Source organism: Anomaloglossus baeobatrachus, chromosome 8 (genome assembly GCF_048569485.1).
Source record: "Anomaloglossus baeobatrachus isolate aAnoBae1 chromosome 8, aAnoBae1.hap1, whole genome shotgun sequence".
Taxonomy (NCBI): Eukaryota; Metazoa; Chordata; class Amphibia; order Anura; family Aromobatidae; genus Anomaloglossus; species Anomaloglossus baeobatrachus.
Genome location: NC_134360.1, coordinates 261020358 through 261039059, shown reverse-complemented (window position 1 = coordinate 261039059; position 18702 = coordinate 261020358). Strand labels below are relative to the sequence as shown.

The 18702-nt window shown below is 56.0% G+C and overlaps 1 protein-coding gene across 1 annotated transcript in view; it reads right to left on the bottom strand.

Moving 5' to 3' along the window:
- LAMC1 (laminin subunit gamma 1) overlaps positions 1 to 18702 on the bottom strand; it is a 205181-nt gene that overhangs the window by 33174 nt on the left and 153305 nt on the right. Inside the window, exons 13-20 of the mRNA XM_075320608.1 lie at positions 17032 to 17220; positions 15092 to 15337; positions 14832 to 14985; positions 6573 to 6715; positions 6235 to 6413; positions 4181 to 4337; positions 3889 to 4094; positions 3593 to 3672 (exon numbers count right to left, since the gene is read on the bottom strand). Of these exons, the coding sequence (XP_075176723.1) occupies positions 3593 to 3672; positions 3889 to 4094; positions 4181 to 4337; positions 6235 to 6413; positions 6573 to 6715; positions 14832 to 14985; positions 15092 to 15337; positions 17032 to 17220 (1354 nt within the window). The remainder of the gene's footprint in view (positions 1 to 3592; positions 3673 to 3888; positions 4095 to 4180; positions 4338 to 6234; positions 6414 to 6572; positions 6716 to 14831; positions 14986 to 15091; positions 15338 to 17031; positions 17221 to 18702) is intronic.

The following is an 18702-nucleotide window of genomic DNA, read 5'->3' as shown; positions in this document are numbered from 1 at the left end:
GACAGCTTTAATAGGGTAAGTCGCAGTGCAGACATTGCGGGTTACGGACGCCTCTGCGGTACAGATGTACATGTGCTCAAGGCCAGCTGCGCAAGAACAGCTGAACAGGTTAGGTTGCCTATACGGCTGTGAATGCCGGAGCAACCGACACGCCGATAGCCTCCTAGACAGATTTCAACCAGAGTCCATCTGTCTGTGAATGGCAACTTTAAGTGAAGCCCCATCTCCAGTGCAACTATGTCTCTAGCCGTAAGCCTGGAGATTGGAGAATCCACCTTTGGACCCTGGGTCCAGCGTTTGACCACGTCAGGGGAAAAGGGATAACGTGTATCTTTAAAAAACGTTTGGAGAAAACGCTTATCTGGTAAGCGTGGTGTTTCTGGACTGCTTCTCTGAAGTCAGCGTGGCCAGAAAAATACTCCATATCCGTTTGAGATACTGAAAAGGGACTTCTCCTGCTGTGAAGCTGACTCCTCCGCTGGGGGAGCTGAGGGAGAAAGATCCAACCTTCCATTGATGGACGCTATAGGATCATTCCGTATGGCGTTACCATCCGGTGTATCCGGATTGAGAGCGATGTCAGGATCAAAGTCCTGGAGAGCTGCCTTATCATACAGAGAGTCCTCCTGGGACCCCCCCCCGTTCCAAATGAGGTTGGTCAGGAAGATTGCCCATGGCCTGTCTGGACTGCAAGTCTCTATCTTATGACAATATATCTGTCGAAACTGCAACTCCGTCCCTGTCCTTGGACAGGGTTGACAGGTGGTTTCTTTGGCCACGACTAGTAGAGACCCCGGCAGACGAAGTGCTAGAGACCCCGGCAGACGAAGTGCTACAGGGGAGCATGCACACAATGGGACGGTGTCATGAATAGCATCCCATGTAGTAAAAACAGCACTGAAAATCTGTGTTGCTTTTTTGCCGCTGCCGACTAGCCATCTAGAAGTATATAGCCAAGAATGGTGACCGTACAGTGCAATGTATAGCATACAAGCATAAAGTACAAATGAACACTGCAGCACAAGCAATACAAGCAGCATAGAAAGCCTATGCCCTGGCACCCCTGCTCTTCTGCTGCTGTAGACTAGTCATCTAGGGGAATATAGCCCAGAAGAGTGACCATACAGTGCGATGCATAGCATACAAGCACAAGTACAAATGCACACTGCAGCCCATGCAATACAAGCAGCATAGAAAAAAACCTGTGCCCTGGCACCTCTGCTCTTCTGCTGCTGTAGACTAGTCATCTAGGGGAATATAGCCCAGAAGAGTGACCATACAGTGCGATGTATAGCATACAAGCATAAAGTACAAATGAACACTGCAGCACAAGCAATACAAGCAGCATAGAAAGCCTATGCCCTGGCACCCCTGCTCTTCTGCTGCTGTAGACTAGTCATCTAGGGGAATATAGCCCAGAAGAGTGACCATACAGTGCGATGCATAGCATACAAGCACAAGTACAAATGCACACTGCAGCCCATGCAATACAAGCAGCATAGAAAAAAACCTGTGCCCTGGCACCTCTGCTCTTCTGCTGCTGTAGACAAGTCATCTAGGGGAATATAGCCCAGAAGAGTGACCATACAGTGCGATGTATAGCATACAAGCATAAAGTACAAATGAACACTGCAGCACAAGCAATACAAGCAGCATAGAAGCCTGTGCCCCAGCACCCTTGGTTTTCTGCTGCTGTAGTCTAGCCATTCCAGGAGAATATAGCTAAGACTAGCGACTGTACAGTGCGATGTCTAGCATACAAGCACAAGTACAAATGCACACTGCAGCCCATGCAATACAAGCAGCATAGAAAAAAAACCTGTGCCCCAGCACCCTTGGTTTTCTGCTGCTGTAGTCTAGCCATTCCAGGAGAATATAGCTAAGACTAGCGACTGTACAGTGCAATGTATAGCATACAAGCATAAACACAAATGAACACTTCAGTACGTGCAATACAAGCAGCATAGAAAGCCTGTGCCTTAGCACACCTGCTTTCCTGCTGCTGATGTGTCGCTCTCCAAGCGGGCATATAGCGACCTATGCAGTTAAAATACACATGTACACACTGCAGTATATATTGGGGTCAGCACTATGTGTGCCGCTTACCGCCCGCCTATAAGCGGGTGTATGGTCGCTATAGTCCTGCCTGGTTGCCGAAAGTCCGAGCTCGTACTGCAGTAATGGCTGCCGGCGTCTTCCCCAGCTCGTGTGAGGAGGGGCGGGCCGTGGGCGTGCCCCAAGTCAGAGCGGGAATCCGGCGTCCGACAGTGTGCAGTGAGAGGGCTGGAGCATGTAAATAAGGCTCCAGCCCTCGGCGCTGCTGATTGCTCAGCGCCTGTCCCCTTCCCTGAGTGACAGGGAGGGGGCGGGAACGAAGCGGCACTAGGCCGCAGAAGCCGGGGACTGGATTTATAAGCGCCGCCGCCGTAAAAGCGCGGTCGGCGCCCAGTCCCCGGCGAACTACAAGTCCCAGCCGCGCCGCCGCTCCCGGAGCGTCCGGCGCGGTAGTTCCCAATACACGAAGTCACTCAGCAAAGCTGCAGTGACTGTAACCCTTTACTGTCCCCGGCGCACTAGCACACCCAGCAAGTCTGGAGTGTGCTGTGCCTGTGTGTACGGGGACACAGAGTACCTGTAATGGTGCAGGGCCATGTCCCTGAACGGTACCCAGCTCCGTATCCAGCAGGTTCAAATGGGTCTGTGGATGGAGCCCGGCGTCAGAGCTTTGAGGCCGGCAGGATCCCACTTCCTCAGAGCCCCTCAGGGGGATGTGGAAGGAAAGCAGCATGTGGGCTCCAGCCTCCGTACCAGCAATAGGTACCTCAACCTTACAACACCATCAACGGGTGAGAAGGGAGCATGCTGGGGGCCCTATATGGGCCCTCTTTTCTTCCATCCGAAATAGTCAGCAGCTACTGCTGACTAAAATCTGTGGAGCTATGCATGGATGTCTGACCTCCTTCGCACAAAGCTTGAAAACTGGAGAACCCGTGATACCACGGGGGGGTATAGCCAGAAGGGGAGGGGCCTAGCACTTTTTAGTGTAGTGCTTTGTGTGGCCTCCGGAGGCAGTAGCTATACCCCAATCGTCTGGGTCTCCCAATAGAGCGCTGAAGAAAAACGATTTGCACTGATTCTACTATAGAAAATTCTCAAGAAATGGATTTTAACCGACCAGATTCTGATACATGATATACTCTGAAAAAGAAGATTTCAGATACTCTCCATGAAATCTCCGTCTCAGAGCCTTGGGGAGGACACAGCACATTGTTTCCTGTATCTTTCAATGAAGCCATCAATAAAAGAAGATTTTGGGTACTCACCGTAAAATGTCTTTCATTGGCCTGACACAGGAAACCATGTGCTATGTCCTCCAATGAAGTGATAGTGAAAACAAGATTTTGGAGCCGTCACTGGGGACACAGGAATCCATGTGCTATGTGCCCCCAATGAAGCGATAGTGAAGCCCCTTTATCGTGCAGCTGTTTTCTTATACTGCAGTTGTAATGTGTATGATAGGGTCCCATGACATCTTTTCTGTGCCGTCCTGGTGAAGGCGACCACACTTGTGATCTGCCTGAAGTGTACTCACCTTTCCGCTAGTTTCCTTGCCTCTTCTGCCAGCAATGTCATATTGTTAGGATCACCGGCCGTTTCGGGTGGGGTAATTGACTGCAAAACAAACGTGACACTACAGCACCACAAGGAAGATCTGGCATGGTCATACCATCTCTAGCTGCCCTATACAGAATAGCCGTAATTCAGCCGAGAGCATTGGCTGAAGTATTTATATTTACTTTACAAGGCTTGAAGCTGGAGACCGGCACGCTCTCACTAGGACCCTTGTGTCAGGCGGCGGGAGCCTGAAGGGGCCACGCCGGTGCTTACCACGTTAGCGATGGCCACTTTGGCTCTCTCCAGCTGTGCTCTCGCTGACTCAATGATCAGTTCTGTGCTTTCCACGCGGTCTCGAGCGTCCTGTGCCTGTTTGTCGGTGTCTCGGACCATGTTCTTGATGTTTTGCAGACGCTGCAGTTGAGAACTTAGTGTGGCATTTATCTCACCGAGGCGATCCAGCATGCCCTGATCTACATCTGAGAACAGTCACAAGTCAGCGGCCATTGATCAACACGATTCTCCAGTGTCCACACACAATGTACAGATGCAGGAACGGCTGTACCTTTGCTGCCCTGGGCATCTAATAGCAGGTCACTGACGGCCTTCTCGGCATCTCGCAGCCGCTCCTCAAAGTCCTGGTCAGTTATAGCGTCATCGCCTGTGCCCAGGTTCTTCAGAAGCTCCTCCAGCTCCTGCAGTTTCTCTCTTTGCTCAATTACCTAGAAATGGCAACACGTTACTTGATGTGTCAGATCCATGCAATTGCAAACAGGTATAATCTGTGCTTTTCAAATGACAACACAATAGTAAATTCTATTGTACTAGTGAGATGACCACTGCACCATTCCCATTCTTCTGAGCCACAGGCTTACACACAGCGGGTGCAAAGAGTTCAGCAATAGTGATGGGCGCGCTGGAAGATAACCGGGACCGACGAGTCTAACCGGGTTAAGTCTATGGGGACCAGAATCTGGCAATTAAAAATGGCGGTAGAAGGGATAGGAGCAAGCAGAGGGTGGGGAACATCTGACTGCAACCAAATCACAGACGCCAGGACGGCCGGTGGGTGGGGAAAGCAGCGCATATGGATGAGCAATAATGAGCAGCCCTGGAAGAAGAATGAGCGGTGCGGGAGCAGTTACAGCCGCGCCGGAGCCTCGGTAAGTATAGAGCGCCTGCTCCTATCCCTTCTACTACCCCTGATTATGGCCCCCATAGACTTATATGGGGATGGGCATCTGGCCAGATAACTGAGACCAATCCCGGGCTGGAACCGGGTTTTTTTTTTTAACACGGTTTGACACGCCAGTCCCGGTTATCTGTAAGTGCGCCAATCACTATTGCTAAACTTTTTGCCCCCCCCCCCTTGTGTGCAAACCTGTGTAGAGCCAGGCCGGAGACTCAGTAAGTATGAAGCGCTTGCTTCATTCTTATTTTCTTTATTTTTATTTTTTTCCCCCCAAGTGTCGAATCTGGATCATTAACTGGAATTCCGAGCCCAGGTTTGAAACCGCGCAGATCCAGACTTTATAGTCCGGGTCCACCCATCACTATTTATCAAGTAATGGGTGTCTAAGTGTAATAATAATAATAGGTGGTCAGACCCTGCTGATGTAGCATTTATCACACAGTGCAGAGGTGATCAACGCTTCTGATGAAAATACCCCTTTAGATGAGCTCTTCACTGCTCTACTACTAACATGCATATGATGCAGGATGCCCCTGCCGTACTGGCCCCAGCACAGCCCGCCGTCGCATTGGCCCCAGCACAGCCCGCCTCCGCATGGGCCCCAGCACAGCCCGCCTCCGCACGGGCCCCAGCACAGTCCGTCTCCGCATGGGCCCCAGCACAGCCCGCCGCCCCATCAGCCCCAGCACAGCTCGCCGCCACACCCCGGCCCCTGCACACTGCCTATCTCCTGCGACTCCTCCCGGTAAGGTGAATTCGGATTTTTAAGATGCACCCCTCATTTTCCTCAATTTTTTGGGAGGAAAAGTGCGTCTTATGATGTGGAAAATACGGTACTTCTGTGAAGTGTTAAAGGGGTTGTCCTTTGGATAGCTCATCAGTATAAGATTGATGGGAATCCAATCTCCCCACTGATCAGCTATTAGCAGGTCCATCCAGTACACAGTTCACGGTCTAGTGGTCGCTCTTGGGTACTGCAGATCGGCTTCTATTAAGTGAATAGTAGCAGAATAGCCCCCACAGAAGGTGTGGAGATGCGGTGTCCTGGCTACGTATACTGTATACTTCCCCTGACCAGGTGGTCTGCTAACACCTCATCGATGGTGTGCCACATATCGGAGCACCACTGATCACCTATCCTAAGGAGGACCCCTTTAAAGTAAATTAGCACCAGTGCCACCTGCTGATAGGATTCAGAAGAGAAAATAAAATTAAGAATGATCATAAAATGCACTTGGTTCTGGTGCCACAATGAATAACAGGAATCTTCGGCTCAACATTGGAGTCATTTTACCCTCCATGTGGACGTGCTGGACTTTCTTTTGATGGAGTTTTGGATCACTTGGATTCTGATCCTTTGCACTCCCGGGATCCGGTGAGCCGGATTTACTTTCCATGGTAATAACATTCGTCTGAAGCCGCCTCACCTTATCCTTCACCAGTCGGTAGCAGGCCGGGCACTCCTGGCAGCCTGGTCCGGAGCGGTTGTAGAAATAGTTCTCCTCGCACTGATCACAGCGGATCCCCACAAACCCGTCTTTACACTCGCAGCGTCCATCTTCCTTACACTGAAGCCTGAAGGAGCCCTCGGGGTCACAGTCACACGCTGCAAGACAAGAAGAGATCAATGGACGTCTGCTGAACAACGGAGGCAAAAACTGTGCATTACATTCCCATAATCACACTGCTTAGACGCAGACGCTCTCGTGATGGAGGTCCAGGTTTTCAATAGCGCATATAAATGGTGGCATAGCGGTGGACTCACGTTTACAGCCTTCAGGGCCAAAGCCAAAGTGGTTGGGTTCACATTGCTGGCAGCGGAGTCCACTGATGCCCGGCTGGCATTCACACTGCCCGCTACGGATATCGCATTGACCGTTTGTAGATCCCAGGGGATGGCACTCGCAGCTAAAAGCAAAAAAACGTGTCATTAGTGGCTATTTTTTATTATTTACAAGGCTATAAAAAGCTTTAAAAGACGGAAGTAAAAATATATTTTTTTCTGTAAATAATGAAATTCACTAACAGCAATATTTATACCTTCATTCATTTTGCGCCCTGTGATAAGCAGTCTGCAGACATCTCTTGTAGGAGTGTCTCTCCCAGTAATACAGGCTGGATGAGAGCTGTGTGCATCCATGGAGCAGTCACTTTATTCACTACTTAGGGTATGTGCGCTCTGCGTTCTATTCCGCAGCGTTTAAGTCATGTGCATTTCAAAACTCAGCCGAAAAGCATTGTGCATGCGGAATTCATGCGCTCTGGATGCTTGCTCTGCCATACACAGAGTGGGGAAAGCATCCGGAACGCACAAAAGAAGTGACATGTGGCTTTTTAGAACGCAGCGTTTTGGCAAAATATTTCAGCAGCTGAAACGCTGCGTTCTAAAACACAACGTGCAGATGGATTATGCACAATCTTCATAGATTGTGCTGGGGACGCAGGACGCATGCTTTTACGCTGCAGTGCAGAACGCAGCATAACTGCATGAAAAAAGCACACGTGCGCACACAGCCTTATATCAGCTCAGATTTTATTCGGCACTTATTTCTCTCAATGTCCTTTCCTCCTAGACTATACCGTTTTCTCTGCCCTCCCAGAGACTGAAAATGCTTTCACCTCTGTCCACATCTATGGAGATCTGTGTGCAATCCCTATTCCTGCTCCCTCCTGCTATCTCTAACATTGAGAGAAGTTACAATCACTCTGCAGCAGCAAAATGGTAGAAATTTCCTAATGAAGACTAATTAGGAAATTGCGTAAAAGGGAACCTGTCAGGTGCAATGTGCACTCAGAACCACGAGCAGTCCTGGGTGCATATTCATAATCCCTGCATAACCGTCCCAGGATGTAGTAGCTTAAATAAAGAGATCTATAGAAAGAAGGGAATTTTGTTTACTTACCGTAAATTCCTTTTCTTCTAGCTCCAATTGGGAGACCCAGACAATTGGGTGTATAGGCTATGCCTCCGGAGGCCACACAAAGTATTACACTAAAAGTGTTAAGCCCCTTCTGCCTATACACCCCCCGTGCTCACGGGCTCCTCAGTTTTGGTGCAAAAGCAAGACGGAGGAAAAAATTATGATTGGTTTAAAGTAAATTCAATCCGAAGGAATATCGGAGAACTGAAACCATTCAACATGAACAACATGTGTACACAAAAAACAGGGGCGGGTGCTGGGTCTCCCAATTGGAGCTAGAAGAAAAGGAATTTACGGTAAGTAAACAAAATTCCCTTCTTCTTTGTCGCTCCATTGGGAGACCCAGACAATTGGGACGTCCAAAAGCAGTCCCTGGGTGGGTAAAATAATACCTCATAATAGAGCCGCAACCGGCTCCGTCCTACAGGTGGGCAACCGCCGCCTGAAGGACTCGCCTACCTAGGCTGGCATCTGCCGAAGCATAGGTATGCACCTGATAGTGTTTCGTGAAAGTGTGCAGGCTCGACCAGGTAGCCGCCCGACACACCTGCTGAGCCGTAGCCTGGTGCCGCAAAGCCCAGGACGCTCCCACGGCCCTGGTAGAATGGACCTTCAGCCCTGAGGGAACCGGAAGCCCGGAGGAACGATAAGCCTCGAGAATTGGTTCCTTGATCCACCGAGCCAGGGTTGATTCGGAAGCTTGTGTCCCTTTACGCTGGCCAGCGACAAGGACAAAGAGTGCATCCGAGCGGCGCAGGGGCGCCGTACGAGAAATGTAGAATCTGAGTGCTCTCACCAGATCTAACAAGTGCAAATCCTTTTCACATTGGTGAACTGGATGAGGACAAAAAGAGGGTAAGGAGATATCCTGATTGAGATGAAAGGGGGATACCACCTTAGGGAGAAAGTCCGGAACCGGACGCAGAACCACCTTGTCCTGGTGAAACACCAGGAAGGGGGCTTTGCATGACAGCGCTGCTAGCTCAGACACTCTCCGAAGCGAAGTGACTGCTACTAGGAAAACCACCTTCTGCGAAAGGCGTGAGAGAGAAATATCCCTCATTGGCTCGAACGGTGGTTTCTGAAGAACCATCAGTACCCTGTTCAGATCCCAGGGTTCTAACGGACGCTTGTAAGGAGGGACTATGTGACAAACCCCCTGCAGGAACGTGCGTACCTGTGGAAGTCTGGCCAAGCGCTTCTGAAAAAACACAGAGCGCAGAGACTTGTCCCTTAAGGGAGCCTAGTGACAAACCCTTTTCTAATCCGGATTGAAGGAAGGACAGAAAAGTGGGCAAGGCAAATGGCCAGGGAGAAACACCCTGAGCAGAGCACCACGACAGGAATATTTTCCACGTCCTGTGGTAGATCTTGGCGGACGTTGGTTTCCTAGCCTGTCTCATGGTGGCAATGACCTCTTGAGATAATCCTGAAGACGCTAGGATCCAGGACTCAATGGCCACACAGTCAGGTTCAGGGCCGCAGAATTCAGATGGAAAAACGGCCCTTGAGACAGCAAGTCTGGTCGGTCTGGTAGTGCCCACGGTTGGCCGACCGTGAGATGCCACAGATCCGGGTACCACAACCTCATCGGCCAGTCTGGAGCGACGAGGATGGCGCGGCGGCAGTCGGCCGTGATCTTGCGTAACACTCTGGGCAACAGTGCCAGAGGAGGGAACACATAAGGGAGTTGAAACTGCGACCAATCCTGAACTAAGGCGTCTGCCGCCAGAGCTCTGTGATCTTGAGACCGTGCCATGAACGTCGGGACCTTGTTGTTGTGCCGGGATGCCATTAGGTCGACGTCCGGCATGCCCCAGCGGCGACAGATCTCCTGAAACACGTCCGGGTGAAGGGACCATTCCCCTGCGTCCATGCCCTGGCGACTGAGAAAGTCTGCTTCCCAGTTTTCTACGCCCGGGATGTGAACTGCGGATATGGTGGAGGCTGTGGCTTCCACCCACAGCAGAATCCGCCGAACTTCCTGGAAGGCTTGCCGACTGCGTGTCCCGCCTTGGTGGTTGATGTATGCCACCGCTGTGGAGTTGTCCGACTGAATTCGGATCTGTTTGCCTTCCAGCCACGGCTGGAACGCCTTTAGGGCAAGATACACTGCCCTTATCTCCAGAACATTGATCTGAAGGGAAGACTCTGTCTGAGTCCAAGTCCCCTGAGCCCTGTGGTGGAGAAAGACCGCTCCCCACCCTGACAGGCTCGCGTCCGTCGTGACCACCTCCCAGGATGGGGGCAGGAAGGATTTCCCCTTTGACAGAGAAGTGGGAAGAAGCCACCACTGAAGGGAAGCTTTGGCTGCCCGAGAAAGGGAGACGTTCCTGTCGAGGGACGTCGACTTCCTGTCCCATTTGCGGAGAATGTCCCATTGAAGTGGGCGCAGATGAAACTGCGCAAAAGTAACTGCCTCCATTGCTGCCACCATCTTCCCTAGGAAGTGCATGAGGCGCCTCAGGGGGTGTGACTGACCATGAAGGAGAGACTGCACCCCTGTCTGTAGTGAACGCTGTTTGTTCAGCGGAAGCTTCACTATCGCTGAGAGAGTATGAAACTCCATGCCAAGATATGTCAGTGATTGGGCCGGTGTCAGATTTGACTTTGGAAAATTGATGATCCACCCGAAACTCTGGAGAGTTTCCAGAGCAATGTTCAGGCTGTGTTGGCATGCCCCTTGAGAGGGTGCCTTGACAAGGAGATCGTCTAAGTAAGGGATCACCGAGTGTCCCTGAGAGTGTAGGATTGCCACCACTGTTGCCATGACCTTGGTGAAGACCCGTGGGGCTGTCGCCAGGCCAAAAGGTAGTGCTACGAACTGAAGGTGTTCGTCCCCTATGGCGAAGCGCAGGAAGCGCTGATGCTCTGGCGCAATCGGTACGTGGAGATAAGCATCTTTGATGTCTATTGATGCCAGGAAATCTCCTTGGGACATTGAGGCGATGACTGAGCGGAGCGATTCCATCCGGAACCGCCTGGTTTTCACATGCTTGTTGAGCAGCTTTAGGTCCAGAACGGGACGGAAGGATCCGTCCTTCTTTGGCACCACGAACAAGTTGGAGTAAAAACCGTGACCCCGTTGCTGAAGAGGAACCGGGATCACCACTCCTTCCGCCTTCAGGGTGCCCACCGCCCGCGTAAGAGCCTCGGCTCTGTCGGGGGGTGGAGATGTTCTGAAGAAACGAGTCGGAGGACGAGAGTTGAACTCTATCCTGTAACCGTGACATAGAATGTCTCTCACCCATCGGTCTTTTACTTGTGGCAGCCAGGCGTCGCAAAAGCGGGAGAGCCTGCCACCGACCGAGGATGCGGTTTGAGGAGGCCGAAAGTCATGAGGAGGCCGCTTTGGGAGCGGTGCCTCCGGCGGTCTTTTTAGGACGTGACTTAGACCGCCATGCATCGGAGTTCCTCTGATCTTTCTGAGGCCTTTTGGACGAGGAAAATTGAGATCTGCCCGCGGTCCGAAAGGACCGAAACCTCGATTGTACTTTCCGTGGTTGAGGTCTGTTTGGTTTGGACTGGGGTAAGGATGAATCCTTTCCCTTGGATTGTTTAATGATTTCATCCAATCGCTCACCAAACAAGCGGTCGCCAGCCAATGGCAAACCGGTTAAGAACTTTTTGGAAGCAGAGTCTGCCTTCCATTCACGTAGCCCCATGGCCCTGCGGAGTACCACCGAGTTGGCGGATGCCACCGCCGTACGGCTCGCAGAGTCCAGGATAGCATTAATGGCGTAGGACGCAAACGCCGACGCCTGATTGGTTAAGGACACCACTTGCGGGACAGATGTACGTGTTACTGCATGAATCTGCGCCTGACAAGCTGAGATAGCTTGGAGTGCCCATACGGCTGCGAATGCTGGAGCAAAAGACGCGCCGATAGCTTCATAGATGGATTTCAACCATAGTTCCATCTGTCTGTCAGTGGCATCTTTGAGTGAAGCCCCATCTTCCACTGCAACTATGGATCTAGCCGCCAGTCTGGAGATTGGAGGATCCACCTTTGGACACTGAGTCCAGCCCTTGACAACCTCGGGGGGGAAGGGATAACGTGTGTCCTTAAGGCGCTTGGAAAAACGCTTGTCTGGACAGTCTCGGTTTTTCTGGATTGCCTCTCTGAAGTCAGAGTGATCCAGAAACATATTTAATGTACGCTTTGGAAACCTGAAACGGAATTTCTCCTGAGAAGCAGACTCCTCAATTGGAGGAGCTGGGGGAGAAATATCCAACACCTGATTGATGGTCGCTATAAGGTCATTCACTATGGCGTCACCTTCAGGTGTATCTAGGTTGAGAGCGGCTTCAGGATCAGAATCCTGATCTGAGACCTCCGCTTCATCCTCCAGAGAGTCCCCCTGCTGGGACCCTGAACAGTGTGATGAAGTGGAGGGAATTTCCCAGCGACCCCGCTTGGGCGGCCTGGGACTGCAGTCCGTGTCAGAGACCTCACCCTGGGACCTATGGTTTACCCCCGGGGCACTTTGCCGTTCCAATTGAGGGGGACCAGGGGTCAAGGATTGGATAGAGCCCGGGGCCTGAATCACCGGTCTGGACTGCAAAGCTTCCAGTATTTTAGCAGACCATTTATCCATAGTCTCAGACAGTTTGTCAGCAAAGGCTGCAAACTCCGTCCCTGTCACATGGACAGTGGTAGCAGGTGGATCCACCTGGGCCACCAGTCGCAGAGGCTCCGGCTGAGTAAGTGCCACAGGGGCCGAGCATTGCACACAATGGGGGTCAGTGGAACCTGCCGGTAGTTTAGCTGTACATGAGGTACAGGTTGCAAAATATGCCTGTGCTGTGGCACTCTTGCTTTTTGCAGATGACATGTTGTCTCCTCTGAGAACAACCAGGAGGGTATATAGCCAAGAATCAACAGAGCGACCGTACAGTGCAATGTATAGCCTATAAGCCTATATATATATATATACACTTCGGTACTCAGTGGGGCCAGCACCACAGGTGCTGCTTACAGACCGCTCAGAGCGGTTGTGTGGTCACCAAATTCCCTGCCTGGGTCTCCCTGTTGTCTCTCCTCTCCAGCGTCTGAATCGCTGACAGGAATGGCTGCCGGCGTTCTGTGAGGAGGAGGAGACCGTGGGCGTGCCCAAGAAAAGTGCGGGAACCCAGTGCCCCACTGTACTGAGTGAGGAGGGAGGAGGATACTAATGTATGCTCCAGCCCTCCGCTGACGATCCGTGCAGCGTCCCGCCCCTCCCCTGACTGGCAGGCCTGTGGGCGGGAATAAACGACACTAGGCCGCAGAAGCCGGGGACTAAAGTTATAAGCGCGGCCGGCAATAAGCGCGGCCGCGCGCAGTCCCCCGGCGCACTAACACACCCAGCAGTGCTGGAAAGTGTCTGGCACAAGCGCCCCATGTCCGGCGCACTAACACACCCAGCAGAGCTGGAAAGTGTCTGGCACAAGCGCTCCATGCCCGGCGCACTAACACACCCAGCAGTGCTGTAATGTGTATGGCACCAGCGCTCCATGCGCGGTCCCCACGGGGACACAGAGTACCTCACAGTAGCAGGGCCTTGTCCCTGACGATACCCAGCTCCTATCCAGCAGATTCCCAGGGGCTGCGGAGGGAGCACGGTCCCAGTGCCTGGAGACCGATCCGGTCCCACTTCGCCCAGAGCCCATGAAGGGATGGGGAAGGAAAACAGCATGTGGCTCCTGCCTGTGTACCCGCAATGGGTACCTCAACCTTAACAACACCGCCGACAAAGTGGGGTGAGAAGGGAGCATGCTGGGGGCTTTGTTATGGGCCCTCTTTTCTTCCATCCGACCTAGTCAGCAGCTGCTGCTGACCAAGCTGTGGAGCTATTGCGTGGATGTCTGCCTCCTTCGCACAAAGCATAAAAACTGAGGAGCCCGTGAGCACGGGGGTGTATAGGCAGAAGGGGAGGGGCTTTACACTTTTAGTGTAATACTTTGTGTGGCCTCCGGAGGCATAGCTATACACCCCAATTGTCTGGGTCTCCCAATGGAGCGACAAAGAAAAGTATTTCTAAAGATCCTTTAGGATATGCTAATGAGCGCAGGGACTAGTCACAAAGGCGTTACTTCCTGCGCTCATTCTGCCCTCTCAGCATGTTAGCACACCCAAAAGGGCGTGCTAACTTGCTATTCAATGCCCAGTGTCATCGGCGGTGACATGCGTGATGACGCTGGGCAATGGGCATTGAATAGCATGTTAGCAAGCCCATGTGAGCATACTAAGAGGGCGGACTAATCGGGGGAACTAACGCCATTGCGACTAGTCCCTGTGCTCATTAGCTTATCATAAAGGAGCGAGGGGGAGCGAGAGGGCGAGGGGGAGCGAGAGGGGGAGCGAGGAGGGGGGGCGAGGGGGGGGGGCGAGAGGAGAGAGGGGGCGCGAGAGGGGGCGGGGGGGCGAGAGGGGGCGGGGGGGCGAGGGAGCGAGGGGGAGCGAGGGGGCGAGGGGGAGCGAGGGGGGGCGAGGGGGCGAGGGGGAGCGAGGGGGCGCGAGGGGGCGAAAGGGGGCGGGGGGGCGAGGGAGCGAGGGGGCGAGGGGGAGCGAAGGGGGGCGAGGGGGCGAGGGGGAGCGAGGGGGGCGCGAGGGGGCGAAAGGGGGCGGGGGGAGCGAGGGGGCGAAAGGGGGCGGGGGGAGCGAGGGGGCGAAAGGGGGCGGGGGGAGCGAGGGGGGGCGAGGGAGCGAGGGGGGGCGCGAGAGGGGGGCGCGAGAGACGGCGCGAGAGACGGCGCGAGAGAGGGCGCGAGAGAGGGCGCGAGAGAGGGCGCGAGAGAGGGCGCGAGAGAGGGCGCGAGAGAGGGCGCGAGAGAGGGCGCGAGAGAGGGCGCGAGAGAGGGCGCGAGAGAGGGCGCGAGAGAGGGCGCGAGAGAGGGCGCGAGAGAGGGCGCGAGAGAGGGCGCGAGAGAGGGCGCGAGAGAGGGCGCGAGAGAGGGCGAGGTGTAGCTAACCTGTAAAGGATGTGGAGTAATGAAGAAGAAGGGTGTTATAGGGGAGAGTGTAGATTACAGGAATGAAGATTACTAGCACATGAGGTTTCTACTGAAAATGTGCGTTTTCCACAATGACTGATGGAAGAAGAGAAATGGCTGACCCTTACCGCTCGCATCCTTTACCACTTAGTAGGTTGAAGAACCCCGGCTCGCAGGCGGAGCAGTCCCGCTCCGTCACGTGTGGCAGACACTCGCACTGGCCGGTCACCTGATTACAGTTGCTCTGGCTCTTCACTGTGCCGTACGAGTTGCAGCCGCAGGCTATAAGGGACAATCCAGGGTGACATTGTTCATTGACTGTTCGTAGACCGTGGCCCTCACACATTCTTATAATAAAACACATGCAATGAAGATAAACACATGATACCTTTGCATTTTTGGTCTGGTGAAGCCCCCAGAGGGTTTCCGTAGAATCCATCTCGGCAGCGGTCGCAGTAAAATCCAGCCGTGTTATAGATGCACTTCAGACACTCGCCGGTCAGGCGGTCACAGTTCCCCACGGCGTTGGGATCGATATTGCTGTTACACTCACAGGCACGACAGGGGCGGGGGGCACCATTCTGACCAAGTGGGTCCCCGAAAAAGCCATCGTCACAAAGTTCACATCTTTTTCCTATTGTCATAAAAGAAAATGAAATCATAAAACAAAACTGAAACTCGGAACAAGATAAAAACCTCTCGATGAACATTAACCACCATTACCAATCTTCCACAATTAGTATGTGCCAGGGGGGCGCAGCCGTGTCAGGGGGGCGCTGCCGTGTCAGGGGATCGCTGCCGTGTCAGGGGATCGCTGCCGTGTCAGGGGATCGCTGCCGTGTCAGGGGGGCGCTGCCGTGTCAGGGGGGCGCTGCCGTGTCAGGGGGGCGCTGCCGTGCCAGGGGGCGCTGCCGTGTCAGGGGATCGCTGCCGTGTCAGGGGATCGCTGCCGTGTCAGGGAGGGCGCTGCCGTGTCAGGGAGGGCGCTGCCGTGTCAGGGAGGGCGCTGCCGTGTCAGGGGGGCGCAGCCGTGTCAGGGGGGCGCAGCCGTGTCAGGGGGGCGCAGCCGTGTCAGGGGGGCGCAGCCGTGTCAGGGGGGCGCAGCCGTGTCAGGGGGGCGCAGCCGTGTCAGGGGGGCGCTGCCGTGTCAGGGGGGCGCAGCCGTGTCAGGGGGGCGCAGCCGTGTCAGGGGGGCGCTGCCGTGTCAGGGGATCGCTGCCGTGTCAGGGGATCGCTGCCGTGTCAGGGAGGGCGCTGCCGTGTCAGGGAGGGCGCTGCCGTGTCAGGGGGGCGCAGCCGTGTCAGGGGGGCGCAGCCGTGTCAGGGGGGCGCAGCCGTGTCAGGGGGGCGCAGCCGTGTCAGGGGGGCGCAGCCGTGTCAGGGGGGCGCAGCCGTGTCAGGGGGGCGCAGCCGTGTCAGGGGGGCGCTGCCGTGTCAGGGGATCGCTGCCGTGTCAGGGGATCGCTGCCGTGTCAGGGGATCGCTGCCGTGTCAGGGGATCGCTGCCGTGTCAGGGGATCGCTGCCGTGTCAGGGGGGCGCTGCCGTGTCAGGGGATCGCTGCCGTGTCTGGGGATCGCTGCCGTGTCTGGGGATCGCTGCCGTGTCAGGGGATCGCTGCCGTGTCAGGGGGGCGCTGCCGTGTCAGGGGGGCGCTGCCGTGTCAGGGGGGCGCTGCCGTGTCAGGGGGGCGCAGCCGTGTCAGGGGGGCGCAGCCGTGTCAGGGGGGCGCTGCCGTGTCAGGGGGGCGCTGCCGTGTCAGGGGGGCGCTGCCGTGTCAGGGGGGCGCTGCCGTGTCAGGGGGGCGCTGCCGTGTCAGGGGGGCGCTGCCGTGTCAGGGGGGCGCAGCCGTGTCAGGGGGGCGCAGCCGTGTCAGGGGGGCGCAGCCGTGTCAGGGGGGCGCTGCCGTGTCAGGGGGGGCGCTGCCGTGTCAGGGGGGGCGCTGCCGTGTCAGGGGGGGGCGCTGCCGTGTCAGGGGGGGCGCTGCCGTGTCAGGGGGGGCGCTGCCGTGTCAGGGGATCGTTGCCGTGTCAGGGGATCGTTGCCGTGTCAGGGGATCGTTGCCGTGTCAGGGGATCGCTGCCGTGTCAGGGGATCGCTGCCGTGTCAGGGGATCGCTGCCGTGTCAGGGGGGCGCTGCCGTGTCAGGGGGCGCTGCCATGTCAGGGGGCGCTGCCGGAAGGGGCAATGTGAGAATTATATGGACACCATTTTTATGGATTTGCAAAATTAGTTTTGAATCGCCTCGCTCGTTCTGAATAACCTATATAATATTGAAAGGTAAAAATTAGTAGAAAAGAATTCAGCAAAAGAGAAAGCTGTGCCTCACCTGTAGTTCCCAGAGGACAGTTGGTACACACCACTTCCTTTGTGCGAGGTACGACGGCACAACTGGAGCCCCCCGGGCAGGGGCACGGCTGGCAGTCTGAGCTGGTGCCTGCAGTGCTGTCCCCATAGTAGCCCTCGCTGCACCGCTCACAGTGGGGGCCCGCGGTATTGTGCTGGCAGTTACACACTCCTACAGAAGGGGGGGAAATGCAGTCAAAGCAGCCACTCATATTAGAGATCATATTACAGGTCATATACACAATGCACCAGCAATCATCAAACTGGCGCAACCGAGCAAAGCCCAAGGGGCGGAGGGCGCAACCGAGCAAAGCCCAAGGGGCGGAGGGCGCAACCGAGCAAAGCCCAAGGGGCGGAGGGCGCAACCGAGCAAAAGGCGGAGGGGGGCGGAGGGCGCAAGCGAGCAAAAGGCGGAGGGGGCGGAGGGCGCAAGCGAGCAAAAGGCGGAGGGGGGCGGAGGGCGCAAGCGAGCAAAAGGCGGAGGGGGGCGGAGGGCGCAACCGAGCAAAGCCCAAGGGGCGGAGGGCGCAACCGAGCAAAGGCGGAGGGGGGCGGAGGGCGCAATCGAGCAAAGGCGGAGGGGGGCGGAGGGCGCAACCGAGCAAAGGCGGAGGGAGGCGGAGGGCGCAACCGAGCAAAGGCGGAGGGGGGCGGAGGGCGCAACCGAGCAAAGGCGAAGGGGGGCGGAGGGCGCAACCGAGCAAAGGCGGAGGGCGCAACCGAGCAAAGCCCGAGGGGCGTAGGGCGCAACCGAGCAAAGCCCAAGGGGCGGAGGGCGCAACCGAGCAAAGCCCAAGGGGCGGAGGGCGCAACCGAGCAAAGCCCAAGGGGCGGAGGGCGCAACCGAGCAAAGCCCAAGGGGGGCGGAGGGCGCAACCGAGCAAAGCCCAAGGGGGGCGGAGGGCGCAAGCGAGCAAAGCCCGAGGGGGGCGGAGGGCGCAAGCGAGCAAAGGCGGAGGGGGGCGGAGGGCGCAAGCGAGCAAAGGCAGAGGGGGGCGGAGGGCGCAAGCGAGCAAAGGCGGAGGGGGGCGGAGGGCGCAAGCGAGCAAAGGCGGAGGGGGGCGGAGGGCGCAACCGAGCAAAGGCGGAGGGGGGCGGAGGGCGCAACCGAGCAAAGGCGGAGGGGGGCGGAGGGCGCAACCGAGCAAAGGCGGAGGGCGCAACCGAGCAAAGGCGGAGGGCGCAACCGAGCAAAGGCGGAGGGCGCAACCGAGCAAAGGCGGAGGGGGGCGGAGGGCGCAACCGAGCAAAGGCGGAGGGGGGCGGAGGGCGCAACCGAGCAAAGGCGGAGGGGGGCGGAGGGCGCAACCGAGCAAAGGCGGAGGGGGGCGGAGGGCGCAACCGAGCAAAGGCGGAGGGGGGCGGAGGGCGCAACCGAGCAAAGGCGGAGGGGGGCGGAGGGCGCAACCGAGCAAAGGCGGAGGGGGGCGGAGGGCGCAACCGAGCAAAGGCGGAGGGGGGCGGAGGGCGCAACCGAGCAAAGGCGGAGGGGGGCGGAGGGCGCAACCGAGCAAAGGCGGAGGGGGGCGGAGGGCGCAACCGAGCAAAGGCGGAGGGGGGCGGAGGGCGCAACCGAGCAAAGGCGAAGGGGGGCGGAGGGCGCAACCGAGCAAAGGCGAAGGGGGGCGGAGGGCGCAACCGAGCAAAGCCCAAG